This window comes from Solanum tuberosum, unplaced genomic scaffold (assembly GCF_000226075.1).
Source record: "Solanum tuberosum cultivar DM 1-3 516 R44 unplaced genomic scaffold, SolTub_3.0 scf00364, whole genome shotgun sequence".
NCBI lineage: Eukaryota > Viridiplantae > Streptophyta > Magnoliopsida > Solanales > Solanaceae > Solanum > Solanum tuberosum.
The window spans coordinates 348,742-362,698 of NW_006239291.1; the positions used below are offsets into that span (position 1 = coordinate 348,742).

General features: G+C 33.7%; 1 protein-coding gene across 1 annotated transcript; it reads left to right on the forward strand.

Moving 5' to 3' along the window:
• The first annotated feature begins 4,446 nt into the window (after positions 1–4,446).
• Positions 4,447–10,042, forward strand: LOC102591077 (protein NRT1/ PTR FAMILY 6.2-like). The gene is made up of 5 exons (XM_015315433.1): positions 4,447–4,543; positions 4,887–5,104; positions 7,544–8,100; positions 8,802–9,142; positions 9,564–10,042. Exons 1-5 carry the CDS (start codon positions 4,447–4,449, stop codon positions 10,040–10,042), a joined length of 1,692 nt encoding a protein of 563 aa, XP_015170919.1.
• Positions 10,043–13,957: the final 3,915 nt, after the last annotated feature.

A 13,957-nucleotide genomic window follows, 5' to 3' on the forward strand; every position in this document is an offset into this window, starting at 1 on the left:
GCACTAGATATTGTTATGTCTATTTGCTAAATGGTAAGGATGAAGCAATAGATGCATTTAGGCAATATAAAACTGAAGTTGAAAATCAGTTGGATAAAAAGATCAAAATGATCAATGATAGAGATGGAGAATATGAATCTCTATTTGTAGAAATATGTTGGAAAATGGAATCATCCATCAAACTACTACTCCTTACTCTCCTCAATCTAATGGAATTGCGGAAAGGAAAAACCGAACTTTAAAGGAAATGATGAATGCCTTACTTATAAGTTTAGGTTTATCACAAAACTTGTGGGGGGAAGCTATCCTTACAGCAAGTCGAATACTCAATAGAGTGCCTCATAGCAAGACACATGTTATTCCATATGAGAAATGGAAAGGTAGAAAACCCAACTTGAAATATTTCAAAGTGTGGGGTTGTCTAGTAAAAGTCCAGGTTCCTATACCTAAGAGGGTGAAAATAGGACCTAAGACTGTAGATTGTGTATTTATTGTCTATGCCACAAATAGTAAGGCATGTCGATTTTTGGTTCATAAGTTCGAACAACCGGATATTCATGAACAATACGGTAATGGAATCAGATAATGCTGAATTCTTTGAACATATCTATCCGTATAAAACTAGACTTGAGTCATCTAGTGGGGGGTCTAAACGACCTCGAGAAGAACCAAAAGAGAATGAACCTAATGAAGAGAGTCCAAGGCGCAGTAAAGTGTCAAAGGACAACTACTTCATTTGGATCTGATTTTGTAACATTCCTTCTTGAAAGTGAGCCTCAAACATTCAAGGAAGCTATGTTGTCTAGCGACTCAACCTCTTGGAAGGAGGCTGTCAATAGTGAGATTGAATCAATCTTAAGCAATCATACCTGGGAGTTGGTTGATCTTCCTCCAGGGAACAAACCTTTGGGTTCAAAATGGATCTTCAAAAAGAAGATGAAAGATGATGGAATTATTGACAAATATAAAGCAAGACTTGTTGTCAAAGGCTTTAGACAGAAAGAAGGTCTTGATTATTTTGACACATACTCGCCAGTGACTAGGATTACATCAATTCGGATGTTAATTGCCCTAGCTGCAGTATACGGTCTTGAAATCCATCAAATGGATGTGAAAACCGCATTCTTAAATGGAGAGCTGGAGGAAGAAATCTACATGGAACAGCCTGAGGGCTTCGTAGTTCCCGGTAAAGAAAAGAAAGTATGCAAACTTGTTAAGTCACTTTATGGACTAAAAAAAGCACCGAAACAATGGCATTCAACGTTTGATCAAACCATGTTGTCAAATGGATTTAAGATCAATGAGTGTGATAAATGTGTTTACATTAAAGACACTACGGATCAGGAAGTCATTGTATGCCTATATGTGGATGACATGCTGATAATGAGCAAGGACATTGCCAATATAAAAGCTACTAAGCGTATGCTTGCTAGTAAGTTTGATATGAAAGATCTAGGAGTAGCCGATTTAATATTGGGAATAAAGATTCACAAAACTCCTAACGGTCTAGCATTGTCTCAATCTCATTATATTCAAAAGGTACTTGAAAAGTTCAAGTATTTGAATTTCAAAAAGGCAAAGACCCCAATTGTAAACCTTAATCTTGCTAAGAATAAAGGTGAAAGTCAGTCTCAATTGGATTACGCCAGAGTATTGGGAAGTTTGATGTATGTCATGAATTGTACACGATCAGACATAGTCTTCGTTATAAGTAAACTGAGTCGATACACAAGTAATCCCAATCAAAATCATTGGTTGGCAATGAAGAGAGTTTTGGGGTACTTAGAAGACACTCAAAACTATGTTTTGCATTACAACAGATATCCAGCAGTTTTTGAAGGATATAGTGATGCAAATTGGATTACTGGGTCAACTGAAACGAAATCCACGAGTGTATATGTTTTCACTATTGGTGGAGGAGCAATATCTTGGAAATCATCCAAACAAACATGTATAGCTCGCTCTACAATGGAGTCTGAATTCATCGTCTTAGACAAGGCAGGTGAAGAAGCTCAATGGCTCCGGAATTTCTTAGAAGATATTCCATTTTGGCCCAAACCAATGGCCCCTATATGAATACACTGTGATAGTCAAGCTGCAATAGGAAGGGTTGGAAGTGTTATGTATAACGGGAAGTCTCGTCACATACGACGAAGACATAACTCTGTTAGACAACTACTCTCTAGTGAAATTATCACAATTGACTATGTAAAAGTCAAAGGATAATATGTCGAATCCACTTACAAAAGGCCTAACTAGAGAGGGAGTTGAGAGATCATCGACGGGAATGGGACTATGGCCGAGAACAGTCATCTACAGGGTATATCAAATAGTGTATCTACGGGATAACACAGTTAGAAACCACCTATGTAAGTGTGAAGTGTAAGCCGCTTCAAGGAGAATCCGGTAAGGCCAGTTCTCTAAGCACTTATTAACTGAGATGTGTTCATGGCTGAAACGAACAAAACAATGAGAACCAAAAATAGTTCAAGTGTTGATTGTGTGACTTATGTTGTCTAGGAATACACCAAAGTTCGATGGTTCAAAGATATCAAATCTAACGATTGACCGAGTATCGATATATGTTCACTACGGAAAGTTTAAAGGGAAACCTACTTATCCAGATGCGATTAACCCTTACTTACGAGACACACAAGTTTTTCATGCATATGTTTTAACAATAGCCATTCTCCATTCATGTGGGGGATTGTTGGGTTTTAGCAAGGTGTGAACGGGAAATAAGAAGAGAAAATGGAAATGTGGGGGAACCAATTTTGGAGGGAAAATGAAAAGTCATTGCAAATTGCAAATGAAAAGTCATTTATCCCATATTGGTAGAAGAACGGAAAATTGTTGTCCTTATATAAGGAAACACTTCCTTTAGTTCTTAAAGAGTTAAGAAGAAGGTGCCCCCTCGTGCCGTCATCGTCGCTCGCTCAACTTCGGCTTCGGCAAATGATTTGATTGATAATATTTTTGGACAAAATTTATTTAATCAATCTCATTAATTGATTTCCTTTCTCTTATAAATTAATTCATGATGTTAGTTAACTATCAGAATTAATTTCGCGTAACAGGATTTATTTGAAATTCGCATGCAACGGTAATGTCGTTCTGAAGGGACATGTTCCTTCCGAAAAGACGTTATTTTTCCCAAAAGACACAACATTCTGGAACGACATGTCTGAACAGAAGCGTTCACACCATTGCCGAACAGACGCGTTCCTTGCTGCAAGTGGCTATAAATAGAGACTCTTTTTCCGGTTTTCAACACTGAAATTCTTTTTCCTCTCAGCATACATTTTCTTACATAAACAAAATTGTCGATCGACTGAGTCTGTGTGTGTTCTCGTTACTGTTCTTGCGTTCGCTGAAAATTATTGAAGTTTGAGGTACCACTAGTTCTCTAATAGGTTAATCCGTTTTATCTTGGGAGGAATTAATCTGCAACCTCGGGTACTTGAGGGAATTAAATTTCTTAAGGAAACACAGTGAGCTAACCTTAATACATGAGATAACATAATTAAAATTCTATATCTACAAATTATTTCAATATCGTAAAATAATGTTTAGAATATAATTATAACTAAATATTAAAAAAAAATTATTATTTTTGAGATTTAATAACAAAAAAGTAATGGCTCATAAATTGAGACGAATCGGTGGAGGCACGCAGATCATGCCATTCATAGTATGTCAACCATTTTACTACCAAAAAGAGTTCCGCGACAAATTTACATGTTACTGATATAGTGGAGATTTTCATTTGTTGATTTTGAACCCCACCAACACAAAATAAAGTATCGATCACTAAAAATTAAAAATTAGTTACGAACTTTATTGCTAATTAGTTGCTACATTAAAATACTCGTAGCTAACATAATTTTGTAACTATTTGTTATTAATCTACCGCTAAATAGGATTAATATTTTATTGTTTAGCTACAAAATTGATTTGTCGCTAATTCTTGTTTTTTAGCTGTGAATAAAGAAAAGAAACTATTGAGAATATAATTAGCTAATAAAAGTGTGCTCTCACTAACAGCTTAAGCTTTTAAATGAGATGGTTACACACTTAAACATGGTATCAAAATTCAGAGCAGTCAAAGGTTTTAAGATTGAGTATCATCGCCACTCATTGCAAAAATAATTTTCACCTACTTGGCCCATGAAAACGAATCAGCACAAAACTTTTACAGGCGAAAAAGAAAGAGGATAGTTTTGGCGTGAATCATGTCGTATGTGTTATCTGCATGTATATATAAGCATAGAAGATATCGAGTCCTTAAGCAATATGCAATGGAAAAAAAAATCCTTTCTAATTTCATCTTTTCGCATTGAGAAATATGCATCTTTGAGACATATTGTAACTTATAAAATATGTGAAGACACGTTCCAATATTGGTGCAAAATTGTTTGTGATATACAGCACATTTTGGGGGTGAATATGGATGATTTAGTAGGCAATGCAGCAGTAGACTACAAAGGTTTGCTAGCTATAAGATCTAAAACTGGGGGTTGGCTCTCCAATGCTCTCATTGTAGGTATGCAATCATTTGAAAGTATAAAGACTTCAGAAATACTTACTCCTTATGTTTCAATTTGCCTGTCGAACTTTCCTCTCTCTTTTTTAGTTCGTTTTAAAAAAGGAATGTTTCTTTTCTTTTTTTACTACTTTTTAATTTCAACTTTCCACGTTTCATATGTATGACTATAAGATTAAATGAAATTTTGGTATATTCAACATGTCTTTAGTTTAAGATGATAGGATTCAGAAGTACTTTTTACTTTCTTAAACTTTGTGTAAATCAGACAATCAATTTGAGACAGTGGGAGTACTATATTTATAATTTGATGTTGAAATTAAATTGCAAACTTAATTTCCAGGAATTGAAGTGAGTGAAAGGCTATCAACAATGGGCATAGCAGTAAACCTTGTGACTTACTTAATTGGAACGATGCATCTCCCAAGTGCTACTTCAGCCAAGATTGTCTCTGATTTCATGGGCACCTCATTCCTCTTATGTTTGCTTGGTGGCGTTATAGCTGACTCTTTTTTGGGCAGATACAGGACCATTGCAATTTTTGCTATAATACAAACCCTCGTAAGTCCATACATGATGCATGTCTTTTTTTATATGATTGAAAATCATTAAAATGTTGGTTCTATTTTGTTGGTGGGTGGAAAATATTTTTCATTATATATATACGACATCTTTACATAAGTGAGGTAGAATTTCTTATTCTTGGAAATAGGAAAAAAATCAAAAATACAATTTTCTTGTGTAAAATCTTTTTTCCCGAAACTTTTTTCATACTATAAACACATGGATAGTCAAATGGGCAAAAGTTGGGTTAAATTTGAGCGTGTCAAATGAGTTGAGTTGAGAACCGATCAAAACTTGCTTAGGCTGAAAATGGTTGGACCAAAATGGTTAAAACCTGTTGTAATTTAACACATTCAATTCTTACTAAATTTTAAATTCTTTGATTTATCTTCTTGTAATTTGTTTGAGTATCAAAAAAACAAATTCATGACTATATACTATATATACCAAGTGTAATCTCACAAAGTTGGGTATGTGGAAAGTAGAGTATACGCAGATTTTACTACTACCTTAGAGGTAGAAATATTATTTTTCATAGACCCTCAGCCCAAAAAAAAATAGTTTAAAGCATTGTAGGATAAAGAAATACTTTTTCATAAGCCGAACTTTTGTCATATCATATCTAATCACCTCTCCTCAAAACTTTTTCGATCTACCTCTATTTCTCTTAAAACCATCCATAGTTCAACCTCTTACATCTCCGCATTGAGGGAATCGTACCCCTCCTTTGGATACGTCTGAACCATCTCAACCTCATTTTTCATATGTTGTCTTCTATCCATCCCAGATATCTTCATTCTTAATAATAATGCTCTCTTAATATGCCCACACATCCATCTTAGTATCTTCATCTCCACAACTTTCATTTTTTAAATGTGTGAGTTCTTGATCGGCCAACACTACGCTCACTATAACATACCGGTCTAATTATCGCTCTAAACTTCCCTTTATGTTTTGATAGCACCTTCTTATCACACAAGATTTCGGATGTGAGCCTCTATTTCATCCACCCTACAACTACACGATGTATGACATCATCGTCAATTTCTCATTTCCTTGGAATAATAGACCCAAGATACTTGATACCTCCTATTTTTTGAATGACTTGTGTATCAAGCCTCACTTCCACACCAACTTCAGCTGTTACATTATTGAATTTATGCTCCAACTATTCTACTGTGGTTCTACTCAACCTAAACCCTTTAGACTTCAAAATTTGCCTCCAACCTCCCGCTTAGCAATAAATCTACCTCGAGTCTCATCAATTAGAACTATATATAAAACTTGCAAATAACATATACCATGGCACCTCTCCTTTGATATGCCGCATCTATTCATTCATCACCAAAATAATGCAAGTAAAAGCAGGCTAAGATCTGATCAATGATGCAACTTCATTACAACTGAGAAATACTCCAAGTCTTCTCCCACTATTCATAACTGGATTTTGGCTCCATCATACATATCCTGGATTGTCCTAATGTATGTCATATGTACGTCTTTATAAGAAATATGTAGACAAAACTTATGAGTTGAGTTAATCTAGTCAAAATAGACTTAGGGTCCGTTTGACTTAACTTAAAAAAAAGTAGATTCTTAAAAAGTCAAACTTTAGTAGCTTTAAAGTTAAAAAATGAAAAGTAGTGGGGTACTTACTTTTAACTTTTAACATTTTTAAGTTGTTTTTGAAATATTCAAACACTCTTGAGGGCTGAACACTACTTAAAAGTTGTTTTAACCAACCTTCTAGTGAAATCAAACACCCTCTTAATAAATTAAAGGGAAAAGCGAATGATATACCTCTAAACTTTGCGATTAAGAGCTGATATACTTCTCATTAAAAAAAGTGGCTCACATTTGCGTTTAAGAGCTGATAGACCAAAAAGGTATATTTGGACCATTTGTATAACAATAGAGATATATATGAGCCACTTTTGGAATTAGGGGTATATCAACTCTATATCACAAAGTTGAGGAGTATATCATGCCCTTTTTCCCTAAAATAAATGGATCATTAACCCACCAACACCTAAACAAGTTAGACGAATCTTATGGGATGACTTTTCTACCCCTTAAACACCTATATACTACTCTTTTTGTCCCATTATATGTGATACACTTCTTTTTTAGTCTATCTCAAAAGTAATGTCACACTTTTATATTTAGAAAATAATGTAACTTTAAAATCCTTCTTTTATGCTTAATAAGATGATTTACAATTACATAAATATGTATAACTTAATTATTTTGGACGACATATTTCAAAAGTCTTTTTTTCCTTTTTAAGCTATGTATCTTGTCAAATAGTGTCACATGAATTAGAACTTAGGGAATATCTCACATAATTTTTAATTTTCCACACTGAGTCAATAATTTTTTTAAATTATTTCTACATTGCATCAATATCTCACATAGCATTTAATTCATTGTAAACAGGGGACTGGCATGTTATCTATATCAACAAGGCTTCCACAACTTCAACCAACTCCATGTAATGTCCATTATTCACTCAAAAGTACCAATTGTGAACAAGCAACTACATCTCAAATGTCTGTTCTATACATATCTTTATATCTGATGGCATTAGGGATAGGTGGCTTAAAATCAAGTGTTTCAGGATTTTGCACTGACCAATTTGATGAAACTGATGAAAAAGAAAAGGCTCAATTGACACTATTTTTCAATTGGTTCTTTTTCTTCATAACTATTGGGACTTTGTTGGCTGTTACTGTCCTTGTTTATATACAAGATGAAGTTGGTAGAAGTTGGGGTTATGGGATTTGTTCTTTCTCTATGTTGGTTGCTGTTATAATGTTTTTGTCAGGGACTAAAAGGTATAGATACAAGAAAACCATGAAAAGTCCTATTGCTCAAATTATTCAGGTCCTAATTGCTGCAATTAGGAAAAGAAGACTTCAACTTCCTAAGAATGATTGTTTTCTTTATGAAAATAATTCAGACTCTTCAAGAATTTCCCACACTGATCAATTTCGGTGCGTATTCTCTTTTACACGTCTCTTATATACACTTTATTTATGAGTCTTGTCCACCCATACCAAAATTAATAATGGAGAAACTTTTTTGAAATTTTATATACATAAAAAGAATTGATTTTAAGAGCAAAATAGAAAAAAATTAATTAATTCTATTTTGGTTTTGTAAATACTCCATTCATTTCAATTTTCAATTTGTTTGTTTACTTTCCTTTTTGTTAAAAAAAATAATGTCTTTCCTTTTACGCTTTTACAACTTTTTAATTTAAATTTTTTACGTAAAATGTTTAAAATCACAAAATTATATATTTTTTAAAAATATATAATTTAATATATTCTACATATCTTTAATTTAAGACAAAATTCAAAAGTCTTTTTTATTTTTTTAAATTATGTGTCAACTCAAAACTATATAAACAAATTTAAAAGGATGAAGTAATAAATAATTATATTTGAACTCAGAATTTTGTTTGCTCTAGTATCATATCGAAGCGTATGAACACCTTATCTACAAATTTAAATGGTTAGGGAGAACAAACTTTTAGTCATTAATATATAAAGACACGACCCAACCATTTGGAGTATCTAATGTACAAATTTAAGGAACTAATATATATATATATATATAACTTTTACTATATTCGATGTTTTTTTTTATTTTGAAATTATAACTTATTTAAATATTGTATCTTAATTTATAGAATATTGGACAAGGCTGCAATTCTGACAAAGGAAGATTATGAATGTATTAGTTCCTTGGCTCAAAATCCTTGGAGAATTTCCTCAGTGACAAAAGTGGAGGAAGTAAAAATGATTATTAGATTATTACCAATTTGGACAACAACTATTTTATTCTGGACAGCCTATGCACAACTTGTTACCTTTTCAGTAGAACAAGCATCTACTATGGAGAGATCTATTGGCAACTTTAGAATACCTGCTGCATCTCTCACTGCCTTCTTTGTATCAGCTATATTAATCTCTCTTGCAACATATGATCGTTTAATTGTACCTTTCGTGAAAAAATGGACAACAAAATCAGGTAACATAATGTGTGTTTGATATGACAAAAATGTTCAATTTTTAATTTGTTGTTTTGTGACTATTCTTACTATACTCCATCCGTTTCAAAAAGAACGACCTAGTTTGACTTGACACGAAGTTTAAGAAACTAAAGAAGACTTTTCAATCTCATCTTAAATTAAAGTTATGTCAAATGTATTAAAATGTCCTTTAATCTTGTGGTTTTAAACATGTCACATGGAAAATTGAAATTAAAGTGTTGCCAGAAAAGGAAAGGGGTTATTCTTTTTTAAACGGACTAAAAGAAAAGTATGTCATTCTTTTTAAAACGGAGGGAGTATCATTGTTTTACATAGACAATATTATTATCAATCTATAGTAAAAACTAATTTCATCAAAATGCAAGAATTTCTTCATGATTTTATGTTTATTTTTTGCAGGTTTCACAAGTTTACAAAAGATAGGAATAGGTCTATTTCTATCTTGTTTGGGTATGGGTGTTGCATCAATAATAGAAGTTAAACGACTATCAATTGCAAAAGCAAATGAAGAGACATCTAACAACTTACCAATAAGTGTCTTTTTGTTGATCCCACAGTTCTTTTTGGTAGGTGCAGGAGTGGGCTTCATGTATACAGGACAATTGGATTTATTCATCACACAATCACCTAAAGGAATGAAAACAATGAGCACTGGCCTCTTCCTTACTACTATGGCACTTGGTTTCTTCTTTAGTAGTCTCTTGATATCCATTGTTAAGAAGGTGACCACCACAAATATTAATAATGGATGGGTAGGTGAGAGTATTAACAAGAGTAGACTTGATTGCTTCTATGGCCTTCTAGCCATACTTATCTTTATAGACTTTGGGTTTTATGTTCTTTGTGCTTCATGGTACACATCAAAAATCATATGCTAGTGTGGAGCATAAAAAACTTTTTTTTCTATATGAAAAATAAATTGTATTGGTGTGATTATTATATCTATGAGATTGAGAATGTCATGTTGTAATCACTTTTAAACTTAAATATGAATGAGGAAGCCTCTTTACTTCTATCTTAAGATATTAATCACATCCTCTATCGCTCTATTAGAAAACATTTGGATAATTTAGGTTGAACATAATTTTAATCAATTTAAATTGGTGAATTCAATAATTTAAACTTTTTCACAAGTAATGTTCTCAAGGATATGGAGGGAAGATATTTCAGCGCAAGGAAGGTTAAAACTCAAGGATTCCCGATCTATGTTCGTTAGGATCCCCCCCCCCCTCGGAGCCATAAGCTTGTGTTTTGAGTCCTTCAACAGTTGTTTGGCTCCAAGTAAACTAGATTTACTTAACTGAGTAGTTAGACCTGTATTTACTCATATAATACTTTGTAGAGTGTTGAGGGATTTATGCATAGGCCTTCGAACACGGAGTCTAAATGGTTGAATGTGTTGTTAGTTGGGGTTTAGGATGATGATGGACTTGAATTAGTTATTGTGGGCATTATGATGGTTGTTGGGTGTGATCCTAGGAAGGAAATTTTGGGTAATCAGATTGTGATAAGGAAATACTCGGGGAGGAATTCTTCGGGTAGGTGATGGTTGTTTGGTTTCCAAGTTATGTAATGTGTGCATGTTAATTGTTGTATAGTATTACTTGTGTAATACATGTGAGAAAAACGAAAAAGCTAATGTGAAATGACATCATGTGGATAATCTCAATGAACCTATTTATTTGCTGGTGATTTCAAGTGTTGTTGTTCATTATTATTATGATTGTGCGTGATGTTTGTTATTGATGGTTGGCTCGGGTACTACACATGGCATGTACTAACAATAGTTGGCTCGGGTACCATGTATGTACATTGTACATTAATAGTTTGTGTGTGGTTCCATGAGAGGACCGGTTTTATGGAATGTGTTATATTGATCACATGTTGGATCTTGAGTGGCCGGAATGTTGTGTTTAAATGTTGGGATGGTTCTTATGTAGACTAGAATTGCATGTTAAACACAATGGACTAGATCTTAGAGGATCCATCAGTCGTTCGGGTTACTGGAAATGTGAGTTAGACTAAGGTATGGGTTCGTGTGTGGTCATGTGGGACATATTTCATGCATTTAGTTAGGTCAAGTTGATGATCATGAGTCTTGTTCTTAGTTGATTTACGTGAACTATGTGTGTTTGTTAAAGTGTTCTAGGATATATCTCATCAAGGTAGAGGCTTAGGAACCTTAGAGTGTCATAACATGTAGGCTTGTAAAGTCTTAGGGTGTCATAAAATGGTAGGTTTGAGAAGTCTTAGAGTGGTAAGAGGGTCGAATGGTTAATGGTAGAGTTGTCAGCAAAATGAGGTAGGAAGTTAGGGTCAAAGTGTACTAGGTTATGGCCATTATACCTGGAGCATGTGGATAAAGACTTGGGTGGTGTAACCTTTATATTGCATGGTTTCTTCAAATTGTCTACTTTATATTAGGTGATGGATTCGGATCAACCGATGATGCCTACTAGTACGTGTTGTTTGTACTGATACTATTCTTATTATGCCACTTAGTATAGTCTGGTTGCAGGATTAGTGATGTCTCATAGGTGAAGACAATGGTAATTCTTCGACAGCTTCTACTCCCCTTTTCCTTATGGTGGGAGCTTTATCTATTTGCTTTATTTTGTACTCTTTTTGTAGCTCATATACCTATTTACACTAGTTATTTGGGAGAGCCTTTCGGTTAATTGTAAAAGATGATTCGTGTACTTAAGTTTTCATAATTATTCCAACTTATTAAAGAGATTTTTGATGTTTTACTAATTTTTGCATCGTCCGTTTTAAAATTGGGTTGTAAGGGTTCTATTATCTAGGTGCTAGAGTAGGTGCCCACATCGCTTGATGGATTGGGTTGTGACAATTTGGTATCGGAACTCAGGTTACCGGTCTTCCATTACAAGAAAAAATGCCGAATAGAATCCTGAGGATTGGTGTGTTGACATCCACATTTAATCTATAGGGGGCTACGAGGCATTCTAGGAAGTTGTCTCACATCTTCACTCCTTTCATGCAATATGTTACTTGTGGTATGGGTTGAGTGCAATTGGTATCTCGACGAAGTAATTGGATGTCGTTGTCGCGGCCAAAGGGACAACAATAATGAAAGTTGGAATCAGGAAGGTTCTAATTGGTATCTGGCCTTAAGGGTCATGTGAATGCATGGATGGTTAGTTAGTGGTCATTCATGATGCGAATAGAATGTAATGAACCTGATTAATTTTGTGATAAAGCTTAATGATTGTTATTATATGCAATGCATTGCATTGCTTGAATAACTGCAATGTGTGAAACATAATTGCTTAGATTTCTGTGAGATTGTGGACAAGGAAAAATTGTAACCTGATTAAGTGTGATTATTGAATGATGAATTGCTATGTGTTTAAATGATCGTGTTTTGTGTGTATTCCAGTCCTAAAAATTTGTGATCATATGAGGTAAGTTCTTATGATGTATGTTGGGTTTGATTTTGGGGTTATATTCAAGGTCATGATGTAAAGCATGTATTATACATGACTGGAAACGATCTTGAAAATTATTTTATTAATAATAGTTGTGTTGCATGAGTTAATATGACTATATAATGGGGGACATTGCTTAATTTTGAAATTTCTGGACTGAGCTCGTTGGGGTCACCATAAAGGGATTGAGCCGCTACAGTGCTCCCACTATAACAGCAACCACGATAGCGACGTGTCAGTCACTATAACGGGCAAAGTGAGATAAAAACCAAAGCCTTGTTTTTGCCTTCATTCCCAAGCGTTTAAAATCGCTAGTCCCTATTCTTACCAACCATAGCATGTAATATTAGTTATTAAGTATTTAAAATGAGCACCCTGTGTGCTAAAAAAACAAGAAAGCAGAAAAAAATGTTTTCATGCCCAAATGGGGCAAAAATCAAATCTAGTTTAACATATCCAAATGGGAGGGGGAGACTTCTATAAATCGTACTCCTCCCTCGTACAAATCAACTTTTGTTATCCTTCTCTGAATATCAACCACAAATTCATTCTCAAAATCGTAGAAACTTTTATCGATTGTACTGCTCATTCGTAACACTCTGTTTTTTTTTACAATTTTTTTAATCTCAAGTATGACTATAATATATGGCTCATGGATCAAATCACAATCCGTATAATAGCTCGTAGATAGTAAATTTTTGCATGCACTATCTTCTTTTCAAAACATAGTCATCAAATCTTATTTTTTCCTGCAAAATAACTATAAAACACATCAAATCTACTAAAACTATTCATGAAATTTCCTCAAAAATATATACACTAAACTTAGGCCAACTCATTTCAGTCCATCTAAAAAATGGGTTGATTCATCAATGAAAAATTTCAAAATATTTTCAAAAAATATTATTTTTATTTGATATATTATATGAACAAGTAAATATAGAGGGAGGGAGTGCTACTACTATACTTTAAAAAAAAACTTCATGTGTAGATAGAATTAGATTGAGAAAGAAAACGTGGGGACAAAACCAGAAAAAAAATAAAAAATACTGAGCAAAAATAAAAATATTGCCCCAATCCTAATCCAACTCAAAAATAATTATTTCATCCTATAAATAGGATATATTAATTAACCTAATTGAACTCCCAATTTTCTAACTTATGTCCTTTTCTTTAATAGATTATTATTTTTTCTTGAAGAGATTAGTAACAATATTATGTCTCACGATCAATAAAGTCCTCCTACAATATTACCGCATGGCAGCAGCCTAGAGTACTAGATACGTTTTGAGTGCGCCTGAATATTTATAACAAAATTGTTCAAGTGCCCCCCCCCCCCCAATC

Bases quoted from the DNA above. Each gene is read 5' to 3' on its own strand.
- LOC102591077 (XM_015315433.1), top strand. From the start codon at position 4,447: ATGGATGATTTAGTAGGCAATGCAGCAGTAGACTACAAAGGTTTGCTA. The intron at 4,544-4,886 runs GTATGCAATCAT...CTTAATTTCCAG, and splicing joins CTCCAATGCTCTCATTGTAG to GAATTGAAGTGAGTGAAAGG. The intron at 5,105-7,543 runs GTAAGTCCATAC...CATTGTAAACAG, and splicing joins TTGCTATAATACAAACCCTC to GGGACTGGCATGTTATCTAT.